The sequence below is a fragment of the Dasypus novemcinctus genome, chromosome 3 (assembly GCF_030445035.2).
Source record: "Dasypus novemcinctus isolate mDasNov1 chromosome 3, mDasNov1.1.hap2, whole genome shotgun sequence".
In the NCBI taxonomy this organism is placed as follows: Eukaryota; Metazoa; Chordata; class Mammalia; order Cingulata; family Dasypodidae; genus Dasypus; species Dasypus novemcinctus.
The window spans coordinates 184,398,361-184,422,832 of NC_080675.1; the positions used below are offsets into that span (position 1 = coordinate 184,398,361).

Sequence of the window (24,472 nt, forward strand, 5' to 3'; positions counted from 1 at the left end):
CTAACAATACATTGGCCATCTAATCTTCACAACAAACCAACATAGTAGATATTTAGTGGGTAGTACCAGTTTTGTGTAAAAGCTGAAATAAAATCCAACAGAACAGGAAATACCAGCACACATAACATTTGAATATGTAATAAGGATTAAGTGTTCTTTTTCTGAAATTTAGTTTAGTTGAACATGCATGTGGTGTGTACTTGGATTTCATGATAATACAGTGAGTCCACAGAACTGGGCTATCTCAATCTATTAATAATGAGATCCTTTGGGTATTTCAGTAATAAGTATAGACTGGGGCATAGCAGAAGACTGTCTTCAGCTGAATTTTGCCTTCTACTGATATATTTTCTGACTTAACGTTGTGTGACTTTGATTTCCACATTATCAAATGTTTCAATTAAGGGGAATTAATTTAGCTGAAACTTTGTGATACTAGGAACTCTTTAAACTGTTCTCATTAAGATCCAACAGCATCGTTTAAAATATTTTTCTTTCTCTATTACATAGATTTTTATTAAGTGATGGGGTTTCATAAGATTATGCTTAGACCTCAGACATGAGAGAAACTCTGATGAGGAAACAGTGATACACAGGACATCGTGTGGTCATGCCTTTAATTAACTTATTCACAGAATTTGAGGCAAAAAAAAATGCCCTTTGAGTGGGAAAGAAATTGCATGCTCTCAGGATTAAGTGTAGGAGGTTCTACTGTCACATACAAATGTGCCCTTTGCAAAAATGCAGAGGATAGCAGGTAATTCTTAATGATATGCAGCTATCCTGTAAGTATTGCCAGTAAATATAAACCTTAGTGATAAATGTCTTTCTTCTGAATCTAACTGAAGCTCAGAATTAGCTTATTTCCAAATGCTTCTTTAAATGGATGGAGCAAAGTGATCAACTTTGACATCCTTTTTTCCGTTTAGCTCCACTGATTTAATTTTTTAAAACTTTTTTGAAGTACATCATTGACACATGAACATATATAAACAATAAATGTATTTTAAAAGTTGTGAACTTACAAAACAAACATGTATTACATCATGCAGAGCTCTCATACATCACCCCACCACCACCACCTTGCATTGTGGTGAAATATTTGTTAAAAACTATGAAAGAGCTTCATCAAAATATTACTACCTATCTCACATTTGATATATTTTTCCCTCAACCCAGCCAGTTAATGATACCCTGTATTAGTATTATATATTTGTTATAGTTCATGAGAGAACATTCTTTTATTTGTCCTGTTAACCATAATCCCATCTTCTACCACTTGATTCCCTGTGTTATACAGTCCCATACCTTCTACAGTCCATTCACAGTACATACTCAGTGGCTCTCATTTCATCACTGAGTTGTGCTTGTCATCACCTCAGTCAATTTTAGAACATTTTCACTACAAAAGGAAGATCCCACACCCCCAATACCCTCTATAGTTGTCTCTTAGAATTGAGGTAATATTTTCTTTGCCACTGCTGTGAAAACATTACAGTATTACTCTTATCTGTGCTCATAGGTTACATTTATTTTACTTTTCCCGTGTATCACCATATTCTTAACACGCTGGGAAAAAAGAACATTCCCATATATATATATTTTTTAAGATTTTATTTATTTCTCTCCCCTTCCCCGCCCCTCCCCCCGCCCCAGTTGTTTCTTCTCTGTGTCTGTTTGCTGTGTGTTCTTTGTCCGCTTCTGTTGTTGTCAGCAGCACGGGAATCTGTGTTTCTTTTTGTTGTGTCATCTTGTGTCAGCTCTCCCTGTGTGCGGCACCATTCCTGAGCAGGCTGCACTTTCTTTCGCGCTGGGCGGCTCTCCTTACAGGGCGCACTCCTGCACGTGGGACTCCCCTATGCAGGGACACCACTGCGTGACAGGCACTCCTTGCGCGCATCAGCACTGCGCATGAGCCAGCTCCACATGGGTCAAGGAGACCCTGGTTTTTAACCGGGGACCTCCCATGTGGTAGGTGGACGCCCTAACCACTGGGCCAAGTCCGCTTACCCCTATACTTTTAACCACAATCTACATCCATCATTGAAATCACTGTTATACAGTCCCTAGATTATTCTCTAGCTTCCTTTCAATTGACATCTGTGTTCACAAACTACCCCTTTCAGCCACAACCTTATTTGTAAATCAGCAGTGTTGTACTCATTGTACCATTACATTAACTCTGTTCATTTCCACACTTTTACAATAAACCTTATTGAAAGTTCTGCATACATTAAGCATCAGCTCCCATTCTCAACCCACATTCTATCTCCTAGTAACCTATACTCAAGTTTACCGCCATGAGTTTACTTATTTTATTTAGTTCATATTAGTGAGATGATTCATTATTTGTCCTTTGGTGTCTGGCTTATTTCACTCAACATAATGTCCTCAAGGTTCATCCATGTTGTCATATGTGCCTGATTTCATTTCTTCTTATAAGTGAATAGTATCCTATTGTTTATGTATGCCACATTGTGTTTATCCATGCGTCAGTTGATGTACACTTGGGCTTGTTCCATCTTTTAGCAATTGTGAATAATGGAGTTATGAACATCAATGTGCAAATGTCAGTTCATGTCCCTGCTTTCAGTTCTTTAATATACTTCTAATAATGGGATTGCTGGATTCTACAGCAGTTCTATATTCAGCTTCTTGAGGAACTGCCAAACTGTCTTCCACAGAAGCTGCACTGTTCTACATTTCCACCAACAGTGAAGGAGTGCTTCTAGTCTCCACACCCTTTCCAGCACTTGTGGTTTTGTGTTATTGTTTTGTTTTTAATAATGGTCATTTTGTAAGGTGTGAAATGGTATCTCATTGTAGTTCTCATCTGCATTTCCTTAATAGCTAGTGATGTTGAATATTTTTTCATGTGTTTTTTGGCCGTTTGTATTTCCTTTGGAAAAGTGTTTGTTCAAGTTGTTTGCCTATGTTTTAATTGGTTGCTTGTCTTTTTATTGTTGAGTTGTGTGATCTCTTTATATAACATGGAGATCAATCCTTGTCAGATATTTTCTCCCATTGAGTAAGCTGCCTTTTTACTTTCTTGACAAAATCTTTTGAAGAACAATAGCATTGTAGCAGTTTGATATGGTTATGAATTCCAAAAATAAATGTTGGATTATGCTTGTAATCTGATTTGTGCCTGGGCATGATTGAGTTATGATTAGGGCATTGAGTCCCCACCCGTTGGTGGGTAGGGGCTCACAGATAAAAGACATGGCAAAGAACAGAGTTGAGGGTTTCTGATGTTGGAATTTTGAGGTTGGAGTTTGATGCTGAAGACTTAAGCTGGAGCCCGGGCACATCAGCGTGCAGAGGACAGAGAAGGCAGCCCCAGGAACAAAGGAACCTTGAACACAAAGAAAAGCAAGCCCCAGGAACATAGGAACCCAGGAAGCCTGAACCCTCACAGATGTCGGCAGCCATCTGGCTCCAAACAGACTTTGGTGAGGGAAGTAACTTATGCTTTATGGCCTGGTATCTGTAAGCTCCTACCCCAAGTAAATACCCTTAATAAAAACCAACCAATTTCTGCTATTTTGCATCAGCACCCCTTTGGCTGATTAATACAAGCATTTAATTTGGAGGATGTCCCATTTATCTATTTTTCTTTTGTTGCTTGTGCTTTGGGTATAAAGTTTAAGAAACTACCACCTACCACAAGATTTTGAAGATATTTCCCTACACTTTCTTTTTTTTTTTTTTTTTTTTAATTTATTTAATTCCCCTCCCCTCCCCCGGTTGTCTGTTTTCTGTGTCTTTTTGCTGCGTCTTGTTTCTTTGTCCGCTTCCGTTGTCGTCAGCTGCACGGGAAGTGTGGGCGGCGCCATTCCTGGGCGGGCTGCTCTGCTCCCTCCTTCGTGCTGGGCGGCTCTCCTTACTCCTTGGGGCTCCTCTACGCGGGGGACACCCCTGTAGCACGGCACTCCTTGCGCGCATCAGCACTGCGCATGGGCCAGCTCCACACGGGTCAAGGAGGCCTGGGGCTTGAACCGTGGACCTCCCATGTGGTAGACGGACGCCCTAACCACTGGGCCAAAGTCCGTTTCCCTCCCTACACTTTCTTCTAAGAGTTTTATGGTTTTAGCTTTTATGTTAAGGTCCTTGATCTACTTTTTTATAAATATACCTTTTTATTTTTTAAAAGAAAGGTTACTTAAAGGTTACATAAAAATTTAGGGGATTCACATATGCCCTGCTCCTTCGCCCTCCCATATTTTCCCACATTAGCAACATCTTCATTAGTATGGTACATTTGTCACAATTGATGAACACAATTGATGGAACACATTGCCTCTAAGCAATGATTATAGTTTACATTGTAGTTTACACTCTTCTCTCCCACACATTTTTGCAAGTTATTACATGACATATGTTGGCCTGTATCTGCCATTGAAATGTCATTCAGGATAATTCCCGAGTTCCCAAAAAGCCCCCAAATCACACCTATTTTTCCCTATCCCTCCCCTCAGATCCTCCAGTGGCCATTGCTTCCACATCCATGATGAAAATTCTTCCTTTGCTAGGAGGCCCTTGATCCATTTTGGGTTAATTTTTGTGTAAGGTATTAACTGGTATCCTATTTCTTTTTTTTTTTATTTATTTAAATTTTTTATTTTTTTGAACTTTATTTTGTGCATTTAATAATTGATAATATAAACAATAATGAAAAAATAAAAAGAAAACAGTTGAATAAAAATATACTTTTCTCCATCTTTTGTTTGGATATGGATTTCGAGTTCCCCCAGCACCAATTGTTGAATAGACTGCTCTGGCCCAGCTGGGTGAGCTTGACAGCTTTGTCCAAAAATCTCTTGACCAGAGATGTGAGAGTCTGTTTCTCAGTTCTCAGTTCAGTTCTATCACTCAGTATGTCTATCTTTATGCCAGTACCATGCTGTTTTTTTGTTTTTTCTTTTACCACTGTAGCTAAGTAATATACTTTAAAGTCAGGAAGTAAGAGTCCTCCAACTTCATCCTTCTTTTTAAAGATATTTTTGGCTATTCAAGGCCCCTTTCCCTTCCAGATACATTTGATAATTGGCTTTTCCATTTCTGTAAAAAAGACTTGGAAATTTTGTTTGGACTGCATTGAATCTGTAAACCAGTTTTAGTGGAATTGACATCGTAATGATATTTAGTCTTACAGTCCATGAACACAGAATGTCCTAATATTTATTTAGGTCTTTGTTGGTTTATTTTAGCAATGTTTTGTAGTTTTCTAAATACTAGTCCTTTATTTCCTTAGTTAAGCTTACTCCTAAAGATTTGATTCTTTTGCTTGCTATTATAAATGGATTTTTCTTTCGACTTCTTCCTCAGATTGTTCATCAGGAGTATATAGAAATGCTACTGTTTTTTGCATATTAATCTTGTATCCTGCCACTTTACTGAACTCAGTCTATTAGTTCTAGTAGCTTTGTTGTGGATTTTCTAGATATGGGGTCATGTCAGTGAATAGCAAAAGTGAAAGTTTTCCTTCTTCCTTTCTTATCTGGGTGACTTTTTTTTTCTTTGTCTTGCCTAATTACTCCATCCAGAACTTCTAACATAGTTTTGTAACATAGTATAACAGTGGAGACAGTGGGCACCCTCCTTCCTGATCTTAGCAAGAAAGCTTTCAGTGTTTCACCATTGAGTACAATGCTAGCTGTGGGTTTTTAATATATGCACTTCACCATATTGAGAAAGCTTCCTTCTTTTCCTATCTTTTAGACTTTTTTTTATCAAGAAAGGATGCTATATTTTGTCAGATGCCTTTTCTTCCATTGAGAGGATCATGTGGTTTTTCTTCTTCAATTTATTTATGTGGTTTAATGAACTAATTGATTTTCTTGTGTTGAACCACCCTTGTATACCTGGAATAAAACCCACTTCATTGTGGTGTATAATTCTTTTAATATGTTTTGGATTCAGTTTGCATGTATTTTGTTGAGGATTTTTCATCTATATTCATTAGAGAAATTGGTCTGTAATGTTCTTTTTTGGTAGTACTTTTATCTGGTTTTGGTATTAGGGTGCTGTTGGCTTCATAGAGTGAGTTTGGTAGCATTCCTTCCTGTTCAGTTTTTTTAAAGTGCCTGAGCAAGATCGGTATTAGATCTTCTTTGAGTGATTGGTAGAATTCACCTGTGAAGCTGTCTGGTCCTGGGCTTTTCCTCTTAGGGAGGATTTTGGTGACTTTTTCAGTCTCTTGAGTTGTGATTTGTTTGTTGAGGTCTTCTGTTTCTTCTAGGGTCAGTGTAGGTTGTTCATGTATTTCTAGGAATTTGTCCACTTTGTGTTTTCTCTAGTTTGTTGGTGTACGGTTGTTCATAGTGTCCTCTGCCTACAATCTAATTTATTGTAGGAATCCAATTCCTACAATAAACCTCACAATGTTTACATTGTATATATATATATTTGCACATATGTTTACTTGGTTCTGTTTCCCTGGAGAATACTGACTAATATACTTGCCAGTTTAGATTTTTTTTTTTCCAATTTAGAATCATGCCATTGTTCATAGTATCCTCTTATGATGTCTCTTATTTTTGTGAAGTCAGTGGTAATGTTCCCCTCTCATTTCTGATTTTATTTTCATCTTCTGTTTTTTTCTTTGTTAGTCTAGATAAGTATTTTTCAATTTGTTGATCTTTTCAATTTCATTTATTTTTGCTCTGATCTTTGTTTTTTCTTTCCTTTGGTTTGGTTTGGGAATAATCTGCTGTTCTTTTTCTAGTTCTCCAGGTGTGCAGTTAGGGCTTTAGTTTTAGCTCTTTTTTCAATGTTATCATTGAGGAATATAAATTTCCCTCTCATCACTGCCTTTGCTGTATCCCATAGGTTTTGATATGTTGGGCTCTCTTTTTCATTCATCTCAAGATATTTACTGATTTCTTTTGAAATTTCTACTTTGACCCTCTCGTAATTTAAGAGTGTGTGGTTTAATCTCCATATATTTGTGAATTTCCCTTTTTCCATCTGTTACTGATTTCCAGCTTCATTCCATTATGATCAGGGAAAGGGCTATTTATAATTTCAGTCTTTTTAAAATTTATTGAGACCTTTCTTGTGACTCAACATATGGTCTATCCTGGAGAAGGATCCATGAGCACTTGAGAAGAATATATCCTGCTGTTTTGAAGTGAAATACTCTGTAAATGTCTATTAGGTCTAGTTCATTTATCATATAATTCAGGCTCTCTTTCCTTATTTATCCTCTGTCCAGATGTTCTATCCAATGCTGAGAGTTGTGTATTAATGTCTCCAACTATTATTGTAGAGATGCCTGTTTCTCCCTTCAGGTTTGCCAGTGTGTGCCTCATGTATCCTGGGGCACTCAGGTTAGGAGGATAAATAATTCATTATAGTTATTCCTTGGTGAATTGCTACTTTTATTAATATATTATGATCTTCTTCATCTCTTATAACAGTTTTGCATTTAAAATCTATTTTGTCCGATATTATTATTGCTACTCCAGATACCTTCTGATTACTGTTTACATGGAATATCTTTTTCCAACCTTACAATCTGATTGTATCCTTAATGTCTGAGGTGAGTCTCTTGTAGACAGCATATAGATGACTCATTTTTTCAATCCGTTTTGTCTATTGGGGAATTCAGTCCATTAACATCCAGTGTTATTACTGTAAATGCATTACTTCATCCATTTTGTCCTTTGTTTTTCTGTTGTCATATCTTACTATTGTCTGCCTTTTTACCCTTTAAGTTACCCTTCTGATAATCTTCATTTCTACACTCTTCTCCAAGTCTCTTACCCTTGTCTTTTCCTTTCAGACTGCAGCACTCCCTTTAGTATCTCTCCGCCCTCGGCCGCACCCGCCTGTTCCCAGGGAGGAAGACGTTTGCTGCCCTCCCGGTTGGCTGCAGGGAGCTGGGGTTTCACCCAGGCTGCCCGCCCTGAGGGGGGCGGGTAACTCACGGTTTTCATTTCAGCCTCTTGGTTTCTCTGTGCCTCGCCCCCCTGAGGGATAAACAGCTCTCTCCTGGTCCCCAGACCCCCAGAGCAGCTCCCTCGGGCAGCTTTTCCCCTTCCTCCTTGTTTTTGTGAGAGAGTTGAGCCCTGCCTACCTTCTCAGATGCCATCTTTCAGAAGTCTGTCTCCCCTGACTGAATTTTGAAAATGAGAAAGAATAGGTGTGTTAGTAATTAAGGAAAGAGTGCTCTTTTCTACAAAACAGTGATAAAACCTAATTTTTACATGTATTATTTGTTTAAGGATTTTGTTGTTATAAGTACAGCAGTTTTCAGAAGAATGATGTCAGTGCTGTTTCTTTTTCAGGGTTTTTTTCCGGACTCCTAACTCCAGTTCTGACAGTACGGCCATTTTCTGTGTCACTGCCGTCGCAGGAGGTGGCCGGCCCTGCGTGGAACCTGGGCCGGCTCAATCATGTGGCCATAGCCGTGCCTGACCTGGAAAGGGCCATGGCATTTTACAGGGACATGCTGGGGGCGCAGGTGAGCCACACGGTGCCCGTTCCTGAGCACGGAGTGTCTGTTGCTTTTGTCAACCTGGGAAATACCAAGATGGAGCTGCTTCATCCCTTGGGAGATAACAGTCCAATTACAGGCTTTCTGCAGAAAAACAAGTTTGGAGGAATGCATCACGTCTGCATTGAGGTATTTTAATGCTTCATGTTTTAAATCTATCTTTAGAAGAATATCTTCTACACAATGTATTGTCACTCTCACTGGGAACTTTTATTATGTTCTCTAAGGGGAATTATTATATTGGTCCTGCTCAAAGATGGATCTATAGATATGTTCTCTTTCCCTCTAGAAAACTAAATCTTAATATTAATTTTAAAAAATTGAAGTCTGAGTTCAACAGCCACTATCGAGGCCACTCAACTTGGCAGAAATATAGATTGTCTTTCCTCTAGTGTTTGTTGATCATATTATCACCTTCCATATAATAGGAGTGCAACTGCTTTCATTACCACATGGTAATTAGGAGACTCAGATGAGGAAAGAATTTATAAAGTAAAAATTTTTATATATCTGTATCACTGCTTTTTTTCCTTAAAACTTTAATAACTTTTTCCTTATTATAAAAGCAATACATTTTTATTTAGTGACTTTTTTTCAAGGTCTGAATTGTATCTGCTAACAATCCTGGGGAAAAAGACATTAGATAAGGCTCTCATTAGAGAGCTTTTGTCTGTAGGTGGGTATGTTCAGATAACTGCCTTCTGGAACATCAGCAATACCAATTATACTGCAACTTAATTTAATTTGATAGAAGGAAGGACATAATTCATAGTTAGGCCTCAGTCCTAATCCAAGAGAGCTGGTTGATGCTGGAGCAGTTGGCTCAGTTATTATTGCAGGCATGTATTGGTACCTACAAAGCGTACTCCACTGAGTACTGGGATTAAGGAGTGAGCAGGCATGGACTGTGCCCACCGTGAGGAGGAGCAGATGTTGAATGGGCACATGGAGTGTACTGCGATAAGGAGAAGTGATAAGGTGTGTTCTTGGAGCACGAAGGACGGAGAGGGTGCTTGCTCCATGCGGGTGGAGGGCGTGGGAAAGCATCACAGGGTGGGAGTCGTAAGACTGGGAAGGGGCCCAGAGGACAAGAGGTGAAAGGTATTCCAGACAGAGGAATAGCGTGTGGAAAGGCCTAGAGTTACAACTGCCATTTTATTTATTTATTTATCCCCATCCCCCTCTACTGCCACCTTGTTGTTTGCACTTGCTGTGTCTGTTCGTCTTCCTTGTTTCTTTAGGAGGCAACTGAACCCGGGACCTCCAGTGTGGGAGGGCGGTGCCTAATTGCTCGAGCCACCTCTGTTCCCTACTTTTGTCTCTCATTATGGTTTTCTTCTTGTATCTCTTGTTGCATCATCTTGTATCAGCTGGCCGCACCTGCCCATCGTGTCAGCTTGCTGTCTTTAGGAGGCACCAGGAACCGAACCACGGACTTCCCATGTGGTAGGCAGGAGTGCAGTCACTTGAGCCACATCCGCTTCCCTATAACTAACATTTTTTGAATCCTCTGGTAGTATACTAAGTACTCTATGGGTGTTATTTTCTTGGATTCTCATAGCTACTTTTAAGGTGCTATTAGCCCCATTTCATAGGTGAGGAAACGGAGACCAAACATAATTAACGTGCCCATTACCACATGAATAGTTAAGTGGCAGGGCCAAGGTTCAAACTCAGAGTTCTGGTTCCAGGGTCCGCACGCTAAGCCACGGGCTGGATTGCTGTCATTGCTTTGACTGAGTTAGAATTTTTTTTTTTGTCTTTATTTATTTTTTAATGTTACATTAAAAAAATATGAGGTCCCCATATACCCCCCACCCCCCTCACCCCACTCCTCCCCCCATAACAACCTCCTCCATCATCATGAGACATTTATTGCACTTGGTGACTACATCTCTGAGCACTGCTGCACCTTATAGTCAATGGTCCACACCATAGTCCACACTCTCCCACAGTCCACCCAGTAGACCATGGGAGGACATACAATGTCCGGTAACTGTCCCTGCAGCACCACCCAGGACAACTGAGTTAGAATTTTAGGTAAGAGAGCTACTGGATGTTAGGCCAACTAGCTAAACAGGGCTGGATATTTAGCCTTTTTCCTTTAGATTACGGAGAATGCCTAGGTATATAGATAGTCCTAGGAGGTTACTTCTGTCTGCAAGTCTTTCATCAGTGGACTTGGGGGTTTTTCTAAGACCACCCCCCCAGGATGGGAAGTGGAATTATCTGTCTTTGAATCCACTCCTCTCTCCCACACTGCACTGTCCGTGTTCTACTTCAAGAGAGTCCATGCCTTCAAAGGAAGCCAGCTATGTGGGATTGAAGTTCAGTTAAGTAAAGAACTATAAGTTCAGGGATGTTACAGCTAATTCAAATGTAGAGATTAAAAGGGGAAAATGAAATTGTTTATGGATATAACTGTAAATTGAAAATATGTGGTAGCTGAAGGTATGCAGAGAGGTTAGTATGGCAACCCCATGTCCATCCTCCACCAAAAAATATGGTGGCTTAATTGTGATAGGTGATAGACAGATAGGTAGCCATATGATAGATGGACAGATGGATGAATAGACAGATGATAGATGGATAGATAGGTAGGTAGGTAGATGATAGACAGACGGACAGGTAGTTTTCCCTCTTCTCAGTCTAGACATGAGCTGTCCCTGGCTGATGGGGCAGCCCTGTTACCCATAACCCATGGCTTACAGGGTTGCTCCAGGCATTACTGTTTGTTGACCAGAAGGATGGGAAGTGAGAGAGAAATTGCAGGGCATATAAGAGAGTTGATAAACATCACCTATACCAAAACCTGCTTCTTTAGCGTTTTCCACTTGTTTTAGGGATAGGCATATGCAGAAATGTATTTTCTAAAAATGCTTACAATTCTTCTGTTGCTCTATGATTCATTGCCATTTATTTTTAAATGCCATTCCTTCTTTTAAAATGCTAACTCTACCCGTCAAAGAATTGGTGAGCTTAGTAAATTGCATTTGTTCATAAAAGTCTTTCCCCTCTGAAACTGTCACAAGGTTGCTTTATATATTTATGCATGCAGGGAATTGGAGCCTAAGCAGGCTGAGGACAGCGTCCACATTTGGGGTGCTAGGGGACAGTATGGAGTGTAAGAGCCTCGGTGTCGTGAGGAGAGGGCCTCATCAGTGCTGTCGTGTGTGTAGGGGGTACCCAGCAAAAACACCTGCAGTGAAGGTACCTGTTTGGGTAACTGTAAATGCCAGTATTGTTGTAGTGTATTGTGTGCTGTGTAACTCCACTGCTTACTTCCTACAGGTGCTAAAATGCAAATGCATAAAAAGTAATGATAAATCTGTGGTTTTGGACATTGAATGTAAAGATATAAGCGGTAACAAGTACAAATAAAAAAGGGGGGAGGTGGCGGACTTGGCCCAGTGGTTAGTCTGCCACATGGGAGGTCTGCGGTTCAAATCCCGGGCCTCCTTGACCCGTTTGGAGCTGGCCCACGCATAGTGCTGATGCGCACAAGGAGTGCCGTGCCACGCAGGGGTGTCCCCGCGTATGGGAGCCCCATGCGCAAGGAGCACACCCCATAAGGAGAGCCGCCCAGCGTGAAAGAAAGTGCAGCCTGCCCAGGAATGGTGCCGCACACATGGAGAGCTGACACAGCAAGATGCTGCAGCGAAAAGAAACACAGATTCCCGTGCCGCTGACAACAACAGAAGCAGACAAAGAAGACGCAGCAAATAGACACAGAGAACAGACAACCAGGGTGGGGGAGAGGGGAGAGAAATAAATAAATCTTTAAAAAAAAAAAAAAAGATGCTATCCTCAGCTTTAAAAAAAAAAGAAAAAAGGAGGGAGGCAGAGGGTTATAGGGAAAGTCTCTGTGTATGCTAGTGAAGTTAAGTCACTAAATTGATCCAAATCAATTGTTAAATTTTAACACCATGGTAACTTCAAGGAAAAGAGATGAAAAATACATCAAGATATAAAAGAGAAGGGTTGCAATATGGCACAGAACAAAAAGTAAAAAATATGAAAGTAGTAATTAACAGAAGAATTGAGGGACAAAAAAGGAATGACTTACAAAAACTAAACAGGAAAATGGCAGAAAAAAGTCATGGATTGTCAGTAGTGACTTTACATGTTAGCAGATTACACTCCACCCAAAGGCAGATGGGCAGAATGAATAAGAGCGAATGACCCAACTACTGCACGAGGCCTTGCATTCAGAGATATAAACAGGTTGATAGTGAAAGCATAGCAAAAATACACGGTGCAAGCCAGACCGAAAGAGAGCTGGGGTAGCTATACTAATATCAGATAAAACAGACTAAATCAAAACAGTTATGGAGACAAAGATGGTTATTATATTCTGATAAAGGAGACAACTCAACAAAAATATGTAACAATTAAAAATATATATGCACCTAATAGCAGAGCCCCAAATATATGAACAATACTGACTGACTTGAAGGGAGACACTGACGATTCCACATTAATGCTTGGGGACTATAATACCCACTATCCGTAATGAATAGAAGATCCAGTCAGACAATCAAGAAGGAAATACAAGACTTGAACAACTCTCTACACTAACAAGACCTGACAGACATGCATGGGACAATTCACCCAACAAAGGCAGAATACACATTCTTTATGGGTACACATGGCTCATTCTCAGGAAAGACCATGTATTAGGTCACAATGCAACTTTCAGTAAATTCAAAAATATTGGAAGCATACGATCCAAGTCTCCAAGCACAACAGAACTAACCACACAAGCTAAATGTGGAACTACACTACACAAACATGCATGCAAAGGGAAAGGTAAACCATGGGCTGGAGTTAGCCGTTCAAGTATGAAAATTTGCTGTCATCAATTATAGCATGTTCCACACCAATGCAAGTTGGTAATCATAGGTGGTATGTGGGACTCCTGGATTTTATGCATGATCCTTCTATAAACCTACAACTTCTCTAATAAAGAGGGGGTGGAAATCTTTGGCAAGCACTGATTCTACTTTTTCTAGAATGCCACATAAGTGGAATCATGTAACGTGATAGAATGTAGCTTTTTCTTTATTGTTCTTCAGATTTTTCTATCTTAAATTGGTTTTTTTTTCTTCTTTTTTTTCTTTCACACCATTTACTTGTAAGAAAACAGGTTAGTCACCCTGCGGAATGTTACACAATCCGGATTTTACTGATTTTTATCTCCATGTTGCTGTTTAACCTATTCCTGCTATAAAGGCTGTATTAGATTCAGGTTAAGCTTTTTTTTTTTTTTTTTAACAAAAATCTCTCTTCAGGGTTATTGATCAGAAATTCGGGAGCTCTCACAGTCATGGGAAATGTTGGGATATGGGTCCCACGGGAGTGGAGAGACCTTGGTGAACACCCGAGGCATTCCGTTGCTAGCCCAGGAAAGGCTGGGCCCTGCAGGTAAAGTCGTCGCTCGGAATTAGGACAAACCTCATGTAAATCTGTCTTGATAAAAGTTCAGGCCAGTCATCCGGATCACCATCAGTTTTAACAGTCTGCCCTTTAAAACTCTTGAGCACATAATACTATCCAGAACCTTGTTATTCACAATGTTTAGCATACAGTAAATTGCTAAATATGCAAGAAGCAGGGAGAAATATGACCAGTAAACAAGAGATAAACCAGTCAATGGGATAATCCAGATATCAGAAATAATCCAGGTATTGTGGTCAGCAAACTGAGACTTTGAAATAATTATGATTTATGTGGTGAAGAAAATAGGACTTGGGGGTGGGAGGATGGACAGCACAGGTGAAGTAGTAATATTTCAGCTAAGAATCTATGAAAAGAAATTGAATTAACATTGTAGAATGGTAAAATAGGGTATCTGTAATAATTTTGGGGGGAATGTGACAGCAGACTGGACACAAGAAAAAAGAGGATTATTAAACTCAAAGACAGAACAATAGAAAATATGCCAACTAAAGCAGAGTAAGAAGAAAAAATATGGAAGAAAATAAACCAGAATCGAGCATGAGAGAGATGTAGTCCATGGTCAGAAGTTCTAGCACAGAATAGTTGGCATCCAAGAAAGAGAGGATTGAGGAAATAGAACAGAAGAGCAATAATTGAAGAAATAGTAGATGGCCACATTACAAATGCAATGTGAAATATTTAAGATGCTCAGCAAACCAAGCGGAGCAAATGCAAATAAAACCACATCTGAAAACCAAAGATGAAGAGAAAACCTTAAAAGTAATTAGACACAGGTTAGTCCAGGTTATGGTGTCCATTTGTTTGGTTAAACAAGCTCTGGCCTGACTGTTACTCTGAGGATGTTTTGTGGATTTAAATAATCAGTAGTTGATTGCAGGTAAGGCTGATTACATCCACAGTCAGCGAAGATTGCTTTTAACAACAGAGAAGTCTTGTCCCGTCAAGTGAAGCCCTTACAAGGAGAACAGATGGTGTCGGCAGTCGGAAGGAAGCGTTTCCGTGTCTGCGTCAGCCAGAGTTGATCAGAAACCTTCCTTGGAGCCCCCAGCTTGCGGCCTGCCCTGTGGAATTTCAACTGCCCCACCCCCCCAGTCACAAGAGCCAATTCCTAGAATAAAGCCGTATTTGCAGTATTATACTCCATCGCCAGAACCCTGATGGATTTGGTACTGGGATTGATTCTAGAGGAACCGAATCTTAAGGGTGAGATTTCTCAGTTCTGGGGTTTTGGGATTATTTCCCTATTCTGATAAGATTCAAAGGTAGTAATGACTATTTCCAGTGATCAAGATGGCACTGATAGCCGATGGTATGAATTGGCAATAGAGATAAACAAAATATCACCTTGGATACTTTGGAAATGAGTAGAAAAGGTGAAAGCACAACGTAGTGTTTGTAACTAGTAGAGCTATTATATGGGTGTGACAGTGGCTGAAAGGGAAAGTCTGAGGTCATGTATGTTACTAAACAGTAAGCTAAAAAAATATAACTAGACTGTATAGCATAGCAAAACCTCATGAAATATGAATGTGGGTAATATTGCATATATAAGACTTTTTCTTTGAAACTGAACAAATATTATATATGTCAATGTTACAAGATGTTAATATCAGGCAAAAAACACATTAGCTAAGTGAAAGAAACCAGATACAAAGTACAACATATTATTCGAATATACATTTATATGAGGTGTAAATATAAATCAGTTTATAAAGATGGAATTAAATTAGTGGTTATGCAGGGCAGGGGAAGGATAGAAGGATTGAGGGATGACTGTGAAGGGGTGTGGAGTTTTTCTTTTTTGAGGAGTGAAATTGTTCTAAATATTTTTGTGGAAATGAATGCACAACACTGATTATACTAAAAGCCATTGATTGTTCACTTTGGATAGATTGTATGGTATGTGAATATATCGCAATAAAACTGCTTTCTTTAAAAAAAAGAGCCATTGATTGTACACATTCAGTGGATTGTATGACTATCAATAAAACTGCTTTTTAGAAGAAGATGGCACTGATAGCCCATGGCATGAGTAGAGATAAAATATCACCTTTGGATACTGCTGCTCAAATGCTTGTAAGAGGCAAGGCTCTAGGTGAGAGTGTTTCTAACACCTTCACAGTTTGGTGCAGTTAAAAGGCATAATGATCCTTTCGTGGGTCATCACGTGACAGATGGGCGTGGGCACATTTGTGTGAGACATGCCTCTCAAACCTTTACGACATCTGCACATTTCCTGTCTGACATGGAAAACAGAAAAGGTATGATGATGTTGCTGGTTGTTCTGAAGTATGCTGAATGCAGTTGGCAAAGAAGGGGATGCGCTCAAGGCTTCAAATTCCCAGCTTAAGTGCTGCGGTAAGGACGTGACAGTTTCAGTATATGACCTGAAAGAAACTTATTTTGTGTAGCTGCAGAATTTCTGAAAACCAGAATAGAAGACATTTATTTAGATCTTCTTTAGTTTCTTTTAGTAATGTTTTGTTTTCTGAATACAGGTCTTTATTTCCTTAGTTAAGTTTGTTCCTAAATATTTCATTGCTTTAGTTGCTTTATAAATGGAATTTTTTTTCTGAATTCCTCCTTAGATTGCTCATTGGTAGTGTTTAGAAACGTTACTGATTTTTGCATACTAGCCTTCTATTCCACCACTTTGCTGAGCTTATCTTTTAGTTCTAGTAGCTTTGTTGTGGATTTTTCAGGATTTTCTAGATAGGATCATATCAGTGAATAGTGACAGTTTTACTTCTTTCCTATTTGGATGCCTTTTATTTCTTTGTATAGCTTAATTGCTCTAGTTAGAACTCTGGCACGATATTGAGTAACAGTGGTGACAGTGGGCATCCTTGTCTTGTTCCTGATCTCAGTGGGAAATCTTTCTTTGACCATTGAGTACAATGCTAGCTGTAAGTTTTTCATATATGTGCTTTACCATATTGAGAAAACTTCCTTCTATTCCTATCCTTTCGAGTGTTTTTATCAAGAAAGGATGCTGTATTTTGTCAAATGCTTTTTCTGCATCAGTCAGGAGGCTCATGTGATTTTTCTTCTTCAATTTATTAATGTGGTTTAATGAACTAATTGTGTTCAACCACCCTTGCATACCTGGAATAAAACCCATTTGATTGTGGCATATGATTCTTCTAATGTGCTTTGGATTCAGTTTACATGTATTTTGTTGAGGATTTTTCATCTATATTCATTAGAGAAATTGGTCTGTAATGTTCTTTTTTGGTAGTATTTTTATCTGGTTTTGGTATTAGGGTGCTGTTGGCTTCATAGAGTGAGTTTGGTAGCATTCCTTCCTGTTCAGTTTTTTTAAAGTGCCTGAGCAAGATCGGTATTAGATCTTTGAATGATTGGTAGAATTCACCTGTGAAGCTGTCTGATCCTGGGCTTTTCCTCTTAAGGAGGATTTTGATGACTGTTTCAATCTCTTGACTTGTGATTTGTTTGTTGAGGTCTTCTGTTTCTTCTAGGGTCAGTGTAGGTTGTTCATTTATTTCTAGGAATTTGTCCATTTTGTCTACATTGCCTAGTTGGTGTACAGTTGTTCATAGTATCCTCTGCCTACAATCCATTCCTACAGTAAATCTCATAATGATTGCGTACTCTCTATATATACACACACACACACATTATCTCCTGTTGGTTCTGTTTCCCTGGAGAACCCTAATAAACTTGCCTATTTGTTTATTTCGCCCCACCCCCTTGTTGTTTTTCACTTGCTGTGTCTGTTCATTTTCCTTGTTTTCCTTTGAGGCACTGGGAGCCAAACCCGGGACCTCCAATGTGGGAGGGAGGTGCCTAATCACTTGAGCCACATCTGCTCCCTGTTTTGTTGTGTCTCTCATTATGTTTTTCCTCCCCATGTCTCTTGTTCATCATCTTGTTGTGTCAGCAGTCATCTTAAGTGCAGGGTTCAAGTTCAAGAAATTCTAACGTGGCACAGTATGGGTCTATTTGAGTTTATCCTGTTTAGACTTCATTGAGCACCTTGGATGTATACATGCATGTTTTTTTTGTTGTTGTTGTTAAATTTGGGAAGTTCTATCATCATTTCTTTGAATGTTCTCTCGCTCCCTTTCTCTCCCTTCTCTTTCTGGTACCCCCACAAGACATGTATTTGTACACTTGGTGGAGCCCCACAGATTCTTCATGGTCTGTTCACTCTTTTCCAGTCTTTACTCTCTCTGCTCCTCAGACTGGATTATTTCAATTTTCTAATCTTCAAGTTCACTAATTCTTCTGCTAGCTCAAATTTGCTGGTTGAAACTCTGTAGAGAATTTTTAACTTCTGTTAATGTGATCTTCTGCTGTTTGGTGATTGCATAAGCAGATATCCTTGTTTGCAGGAAACGTACCTGGAATGTATATGTTCAAGGAATATAAAATGTTCTGAAATTTTCAGAAGATGGATGGATGGAGGGTGGGAGGGAAAAAATAGCAAAATGTTAAAATTGGTTGATGTGGCAGTTTGAGATTACTTATGAATCCTAAAAAGAGAAAGACTATGTTTGTAAACTAATCTATTCAGGGTATGATGTGATTATACTGGATTCAGTTGAGGGGCTCTTGATGAAGGTACCTGTTAAGATTAGGGCTCTGATTCGACCACAGTAGGGTGTGCCTCAGGTTGAGTCCCTGCCCGCTTGGTGGGCTGATATAAACGGGCACTCACTCAAGAAGGCACACAGAAGAGGAAAGACCCTTGTCATTTTTTATCCCAAAGGTTCGGGGAGAGATGAGTCATTTGCCTGACTTTGGGAAGAGAGGCAAGACTGATATATAAAATCCAAAAAAAACACGTGAGCCCTATGCCAGGAGAGAGAAGAAGCCCTGAGAGGCGAGCCCTCACCAGGAGAGAGAGGACCGGAAGCCTAGAGGAAAGGCGAGGCCAGGCAGAGGCCAGCGGCCAGCTCATTGCAACACAGGGAGCTGACTTGGTGAGAAAGCAATCTAATGTACCCAGAGGAACAGAGCAATTACAAACACAATCCAGTATCTAATTTTGGAATTCATAAATGATATTGCTACACAGAGCTGCAGTAATCTAAACTGTGTGGTAGCAGCACAGATGTTCAGAACAATGAGATTGACTGGGAATTTAGAAACAAATCCTCACAGTTATGACCAACCAGTTTTTGACAAGAGTGCCAAATCTCCTTAGGGGAAAAGAGTGGTCTCTTCAGCAAGTGGCGCTTCAAGAGCTGAGAGCCATGTGCAAAAGAGTGAAAGTGGACCTACATCATATGCCACAGTTACCTCAAAAGAACTCAAAGACCTAAATATTAAAACCAAAACTAAAAAAACTCCTGGAAGAAAACATAGGGAAGCATCTTCAGGCCCTTGTGTTGGGCAGTGATTTCTTAGATGTTACACAAAAACAAAAGCAAGTGAAGGAAAAAAAAGTTTTCAAGGTTGTTGAAAAAAGTTTCATCCACGTTGTCACAAGAACAGAACTTCCTTTTTAATGCAGAATAATATTCCACTGCACATATATGCCACATTTTATTTATCCATTCATCAGTTGATGAACACTTGGATTGCTTCCATCCTTTAGCTATTGTGAATAATGCTGCTAAGAACGTCAGTGTGTAAATATCTGTTCAAGTCCCTGCTTTTAATTCTTTTGGATGTGTAACAGAAATGGAATTGCTGGGTGTGGTAGTTTGGTATTTATGAATCCCAATAGTAGATATTGAATTGTGTTTGTAAACTGGCCTGTTCCTCCGGGTATATTAGATTGTATTAGTTTCAGAGGTTTCACTTTTCCTTTATTAAATCAAGATTAGGCCTTTTATTGATGACATCGTTAGGGCGGCTCGGTTTGAGTCCCTGCTCCCTGCCCCCATGTATAAACGGATGCTCAATCAAAGAAAAGGAAGAAAATACAGGGAGAAGGAGAACACAGAGTTTTATTTTGACTCTGGAGCCCTGGGGAGAGAGACGAGCTGTTCACCTGATAGTTCACAGCTTGCCTTGTGGAGAGAGAAGAGCAGCTGAGCCTGGAAAGAGGTGAGCCCCCGGAAGAGAGACGAGCCTCATGCCAGCCTACAGCCGAGGTGGGAAGGAGCTGACCGCGGAGCCCGGCAGCCATCTTGCTCCAACACGGGCAACAGGCTTGGATGAGGGAAGTAACTTAAGCTCTGTGGCCTTGTGAGGGTAAGTTTCTACCCCAAATAAACACCCTTTACAAAAGTCAACAGATTTCTGGGACTTTGTGTCAGCACCCCTTTGGCTGACTGATAGACTGGGTCACATGCTAATTCTTTACTTAACATTTTGAGGAACTGCCGAACTCTTCCACAGTGGCTGCTCCATTTTACATTCCCACCAAAAATATACGAGTGTTCCTATTTCTCCAAATTCTCATTCACTCTAACACTCACCCCCCATTTTAATAATAAACAGCTGTTCTAGGTAATAGGTGTGAAATGGTATCTCACTGTGGCTTTGATGTGCATTTCCCTGACGGCTAATGACCTGCATCCTTTCACATGTTATTGGCTATTTGTGTATCTGTCCTCTTTTGAGAAATGACTAGTCAAGTCTTTTGCCCATTTTTAATTGGTTTCTTTGTCGTTTTATTATTGAGTTTTAAATTTTGATGAGGTCCTATCTAGTGTTTGATTTTGATGTCAAGGGTCTGCTAGAGTTGAGGAGTGCTTTCATTTCCTGCCTGCTAGAAGAAATGCCATACAATGGATTGGTTTAACAGGACTCTGCTGGCTCAGGGTTTCAGAGCCAGAAGGCCCTTCCTCCTGGGGTTGGTGTCTGGCTGGCTGAAGTACTTGGGCTCGGCTCTTTGGTCAAGTGCATTGTACAAGGTGGCACCTTCTATGTCTTCTCTCCACATTCCGTTGACTTCCAGCTCCTGGCTCCTCCCCATGCTTTCTCTTTCTGCTTTTCTTATAAGGACTTGAACCTTATTGGATTAAGGCCCCCCATTCAGTTTGAGCACCCATTAACTAATAACGTCTTCAAAGGTTCTATTTACGAATGGGCTCACACCCACAGGACCAGGGATGGGACCTGAACATGCCTCCTGGGGGACATGATTCAGTACTCAACAAGGAGTGTTCCCACTTTTTCTCTGTATAATTGGGAGTACTTGTTCCTAGACTGTTTAATAGATCTTGGTATTGAAGCTTTCTCTCCTGCGGGTTTTGTTAGGAAGACTTCAAACTACTGATTCATTTTCCTTAAAATTTAGAGTTTTCAATATATTTTTTTCTGTTTGAGTTCATTTTAAGAAGTTATATTTTCTCTAGGAATTTGTTCATGTCACATACTTTCAAATCCTTTGATAGAATATTGTTTTATAATATCTTTATCATTTTTTGTTTGTAGCATCTGTAATGATGTGCCTTTTCTCATTCGACATAATATATCTGTCCTTTCTTCTTGTTCCATCTTACCATATATTTGTCAATTTTATTAGCCTTTTTTGAAAGGATCATCTTTTACATTATTACTGTATTTCTCTATTTCATTAGTTTCTATCTTTATTCTTTTCTTTCTACCTTTTTGGGATTTTATTGTTTTTTTCTTAGAATGGAGATGGATGCTTAACTCACTGGTTTTTTGGATTTCTTCTTTTCTAACAAACGTGTATTATTACATATTCTCCCTAAGTCTTCCTTTAGCTACACCTCCAACATTTTCCTATTTAGAATTTTCACTGTGGTTCAATTAAAAATATTTTCGTGACTGCTGTTATTTTTTTCCTTGGCCTATGGATAATTTTGAAGTATAGTTCTCTTTTTTTAGTTTTTATTTTTTCCAAGATGCTTAGATTACATAAATGTTACTTAAAAAGTGTAGTGGGCTTAGATTCTATGTGGATGCTGGATGCAATCCTCCTGCTTTCAGCTGTAGGCACTCTTGGCTCCATGGTGTGGTGGTTGACCTTCTTCACCTCCATGTTAGCTGAGTGGGTTAAGTCCAATAAACCAGAGTGTAGGAGTTGCAAGTCTGTTAAGGCTCAGGGCCTGGCTATCACATGGTCAGTCCAGAGATTCAGGTCCCCTGGGTATACATTAAACCCCAGCACCAACTACAGTTCCGATAAAAGTAACAGGAGAGGCTTGTGAACAAAGATCGCATCTGAGTCCAGCTCTATCACACAGAAACACAAACTCCAAAGTAGGGCCAACTGACATGGCACTGAACTCCATCTGCCATGACCATAGAACCTGTGGGTCTCTGTAGCCTCAGAAGAACCAATACCCGGGGTTGTATCTACTTTATCTGTCTCTGGGTCTCTGCTGAGGTGTGCATAAGGGCAACCCCTCTGATAACCTCCCGGCTCTTTTTGGAGACTCATAGCCATATAAACTCATTTGTCCTTTCCATTTCCCCCTTGATTCAGGACATAACCATTCCAAGGTCCACAGGATGGAGGAATAGAGTATGGATTAGAGTGGACTTACTGATAATCTAGTCATGAACTATTGTGATTAGTAATCAAAGAAAATGTGGCATTGGTGTGGAGAAAGTGGCCATGGTGGCTGCTGGGGGTAGGGATTGGGAGGAAGAGATGAGATATGGAGGTGTTTTCGGGACTTGGAGTTGTCCTGGGTGGTGCTGCAGGGACAGTTACCAGACATTGTATATGTCCTCCCATGGCCCACTGGGTGGAACATGGGAGAGTGTGGGCTGTGATGTGTACCATTGACCATAAGGTGCAGTGGTGTTCAGAGATGTATTCACCAAATGCAATGAATGTCTCATGATGATGGAGGAGATTGTTGTTATGGGGGGAGTAGTGGGGTGAGGGGGGTGGGGGGTATATGGAGACCTCATATTTTTTTAATGTAATATTAAAAAAATAAAGAAAAAAAATTTTAAAAAGTATAGGCGATTCCCACATGCTCCACTCCATGTTTCTCCCACACTTTTCCACATTAGCAATATCCCTCATTAGTGTGGTACATTCATTGCAATTGATAAACACATTTTGGAACATTGTCGTGGATAACAGTTTTTAATGCAATTTACACTCTCTCCCACCCAATTCTGTAGGTTATGGTGAGATATATAATGGCCTCTCTCTGTCTTTGCAATCATTCAGGACAATTCCCAAGTCCTGAGAATGCCCCTGTATCACATCTCTTTTTCCCTCTCCCTGCCCTAGAACCTCCAGTGGCTACTGCCTCCACATCCAGACGTAATTTCTTCCATTGATAGACTCACAGTAAGTCAGTAGTTGAATGTCCCCCAATCCTGAGGATTCTGGAATGGTAATGTCCATTCCACCTCTAATTGAGAGGGGGCTTCGATCCCGTATGGTCAATGGATGGGACTCTTGCTTGTACTTGTAGACTCTCTTGGTTCCTTGGTATGGTGGTTGTCCATCATCACCTCCTTGTTAGTTGTCCTGGGTGAGACCAATGAACTAAAGAATAGGTGTTGCAAGTCCGTTGAGATTCAGGGCCCGGAGGTACTGGACAGCCAAAAGATTTAAGTCTCTTGGATGTACACCTTCCAACTCTAGTACTAATTATAGATTCAGATAGAAGGACAGAAGAATCATGTCTAGGAAACCACAACTGAGTCCAACTCTGTCACACTGGGGGGTGTAAATTCCAAAGTAGGACCCACTGGCAAGGCACCTAACTCCTGAGCTATTGCCTTGACTATAGTGACTGGATGTCTCCAGAGCCCTCAGGAGCCCTGCTATTTGGGGTGGTATCTACTTTGGCAGTCAGTGAGATTCTGCTGAGATGTGCATAAGCTCTGAAATGACCTCCCAACTCACTCTGAAGTCTCTTAGCCATATAAACCCATTTATCTTTACCTTTTCCCCCTTTTGGTCAGGGTCTTTTTGCAGTTGCATTGCTTGTTGGTGCTTGGTAGTAATCCCTTGGAGACTCATCCCTGGGAGTCATGTCCCACACTGGGGGAAAGGTAATGTATTTATATGCTGAGTTTGGCTTAGAGAGAGGCCACATTTGAGCAACAAGGAGGCTCTCAGGTAAGTCTTAGGCACCCTAAAATACTAGTCTATTTCAGTTTCAGGAGTAAAGATTCATAAGCACAGTCATCAATATCAAGGGTCTGTCATTCGTACTCGGAATCCTTGCTGTCCCATTGGAGAATGTGGCAGAGCTCCCCAGGATGGGAATTCGATATTCTTTTGGTTATTCTGTGCATCTCCACCCACCGAGACAATGTAAACCATTGACCATGGTTAGTAGCTATGTTTCAATATTTGTACATTGGTTGTAACAAACGTACCATCCACATATACAATGTTATTAATAGCAGAAGGGGGAAGGGAGGGAAGATGTTGAGTATATGGGGTCTCCTGTATTCAGTATATGACTTTTCTGTAACCTAAAACTTCTTTGGAGAGAAAATGAAAAAAGTAAGACACTGGCAGAATAAATGGAAGAAAATATCACTGGTTAGCACTATATATGCAGGACAACAGATCTTACAGTGATGAAAGGAAAAATGTCAAAAAAACTTTGTATATATTTTTTCATTCTTTTGTATCGCAAATAT

The 24,472-nt window shown here is 40.0% G+C and overlaps 1 protein-coding gene and 1 non-coding gene across 2 annotated transcripts in view; both read left to right on the top strand.

The window, feature by feature from the left end:
- MCEE (methylmalonyl-CoA epimerase) overlaps positions 1–24,472 on the top strand; it is a 40,302-nt gene that overhangs the window by 1,519 nt on the left and 14,311 nt on the right. The window contains exon 2 of the mRNA XM_004482622.3: positions 8,292–8,629. Coding sequence (XP_004482679.1) covers positions 8,292–8,629 — 338 coding nt within the window. The remainder of the gene's footprint in view (positions 1–8,291; positions 8,630–24,472) is intronic.
- On the top strand, positions 16,108–16,206 carry LOC111761700 (small nucleolar RNA U13). The gene has a single exon (XR_002794981.1). It is a non-coding gene; the product is annotated as a small nucleolar RNA U13 (small nucleolar RNA).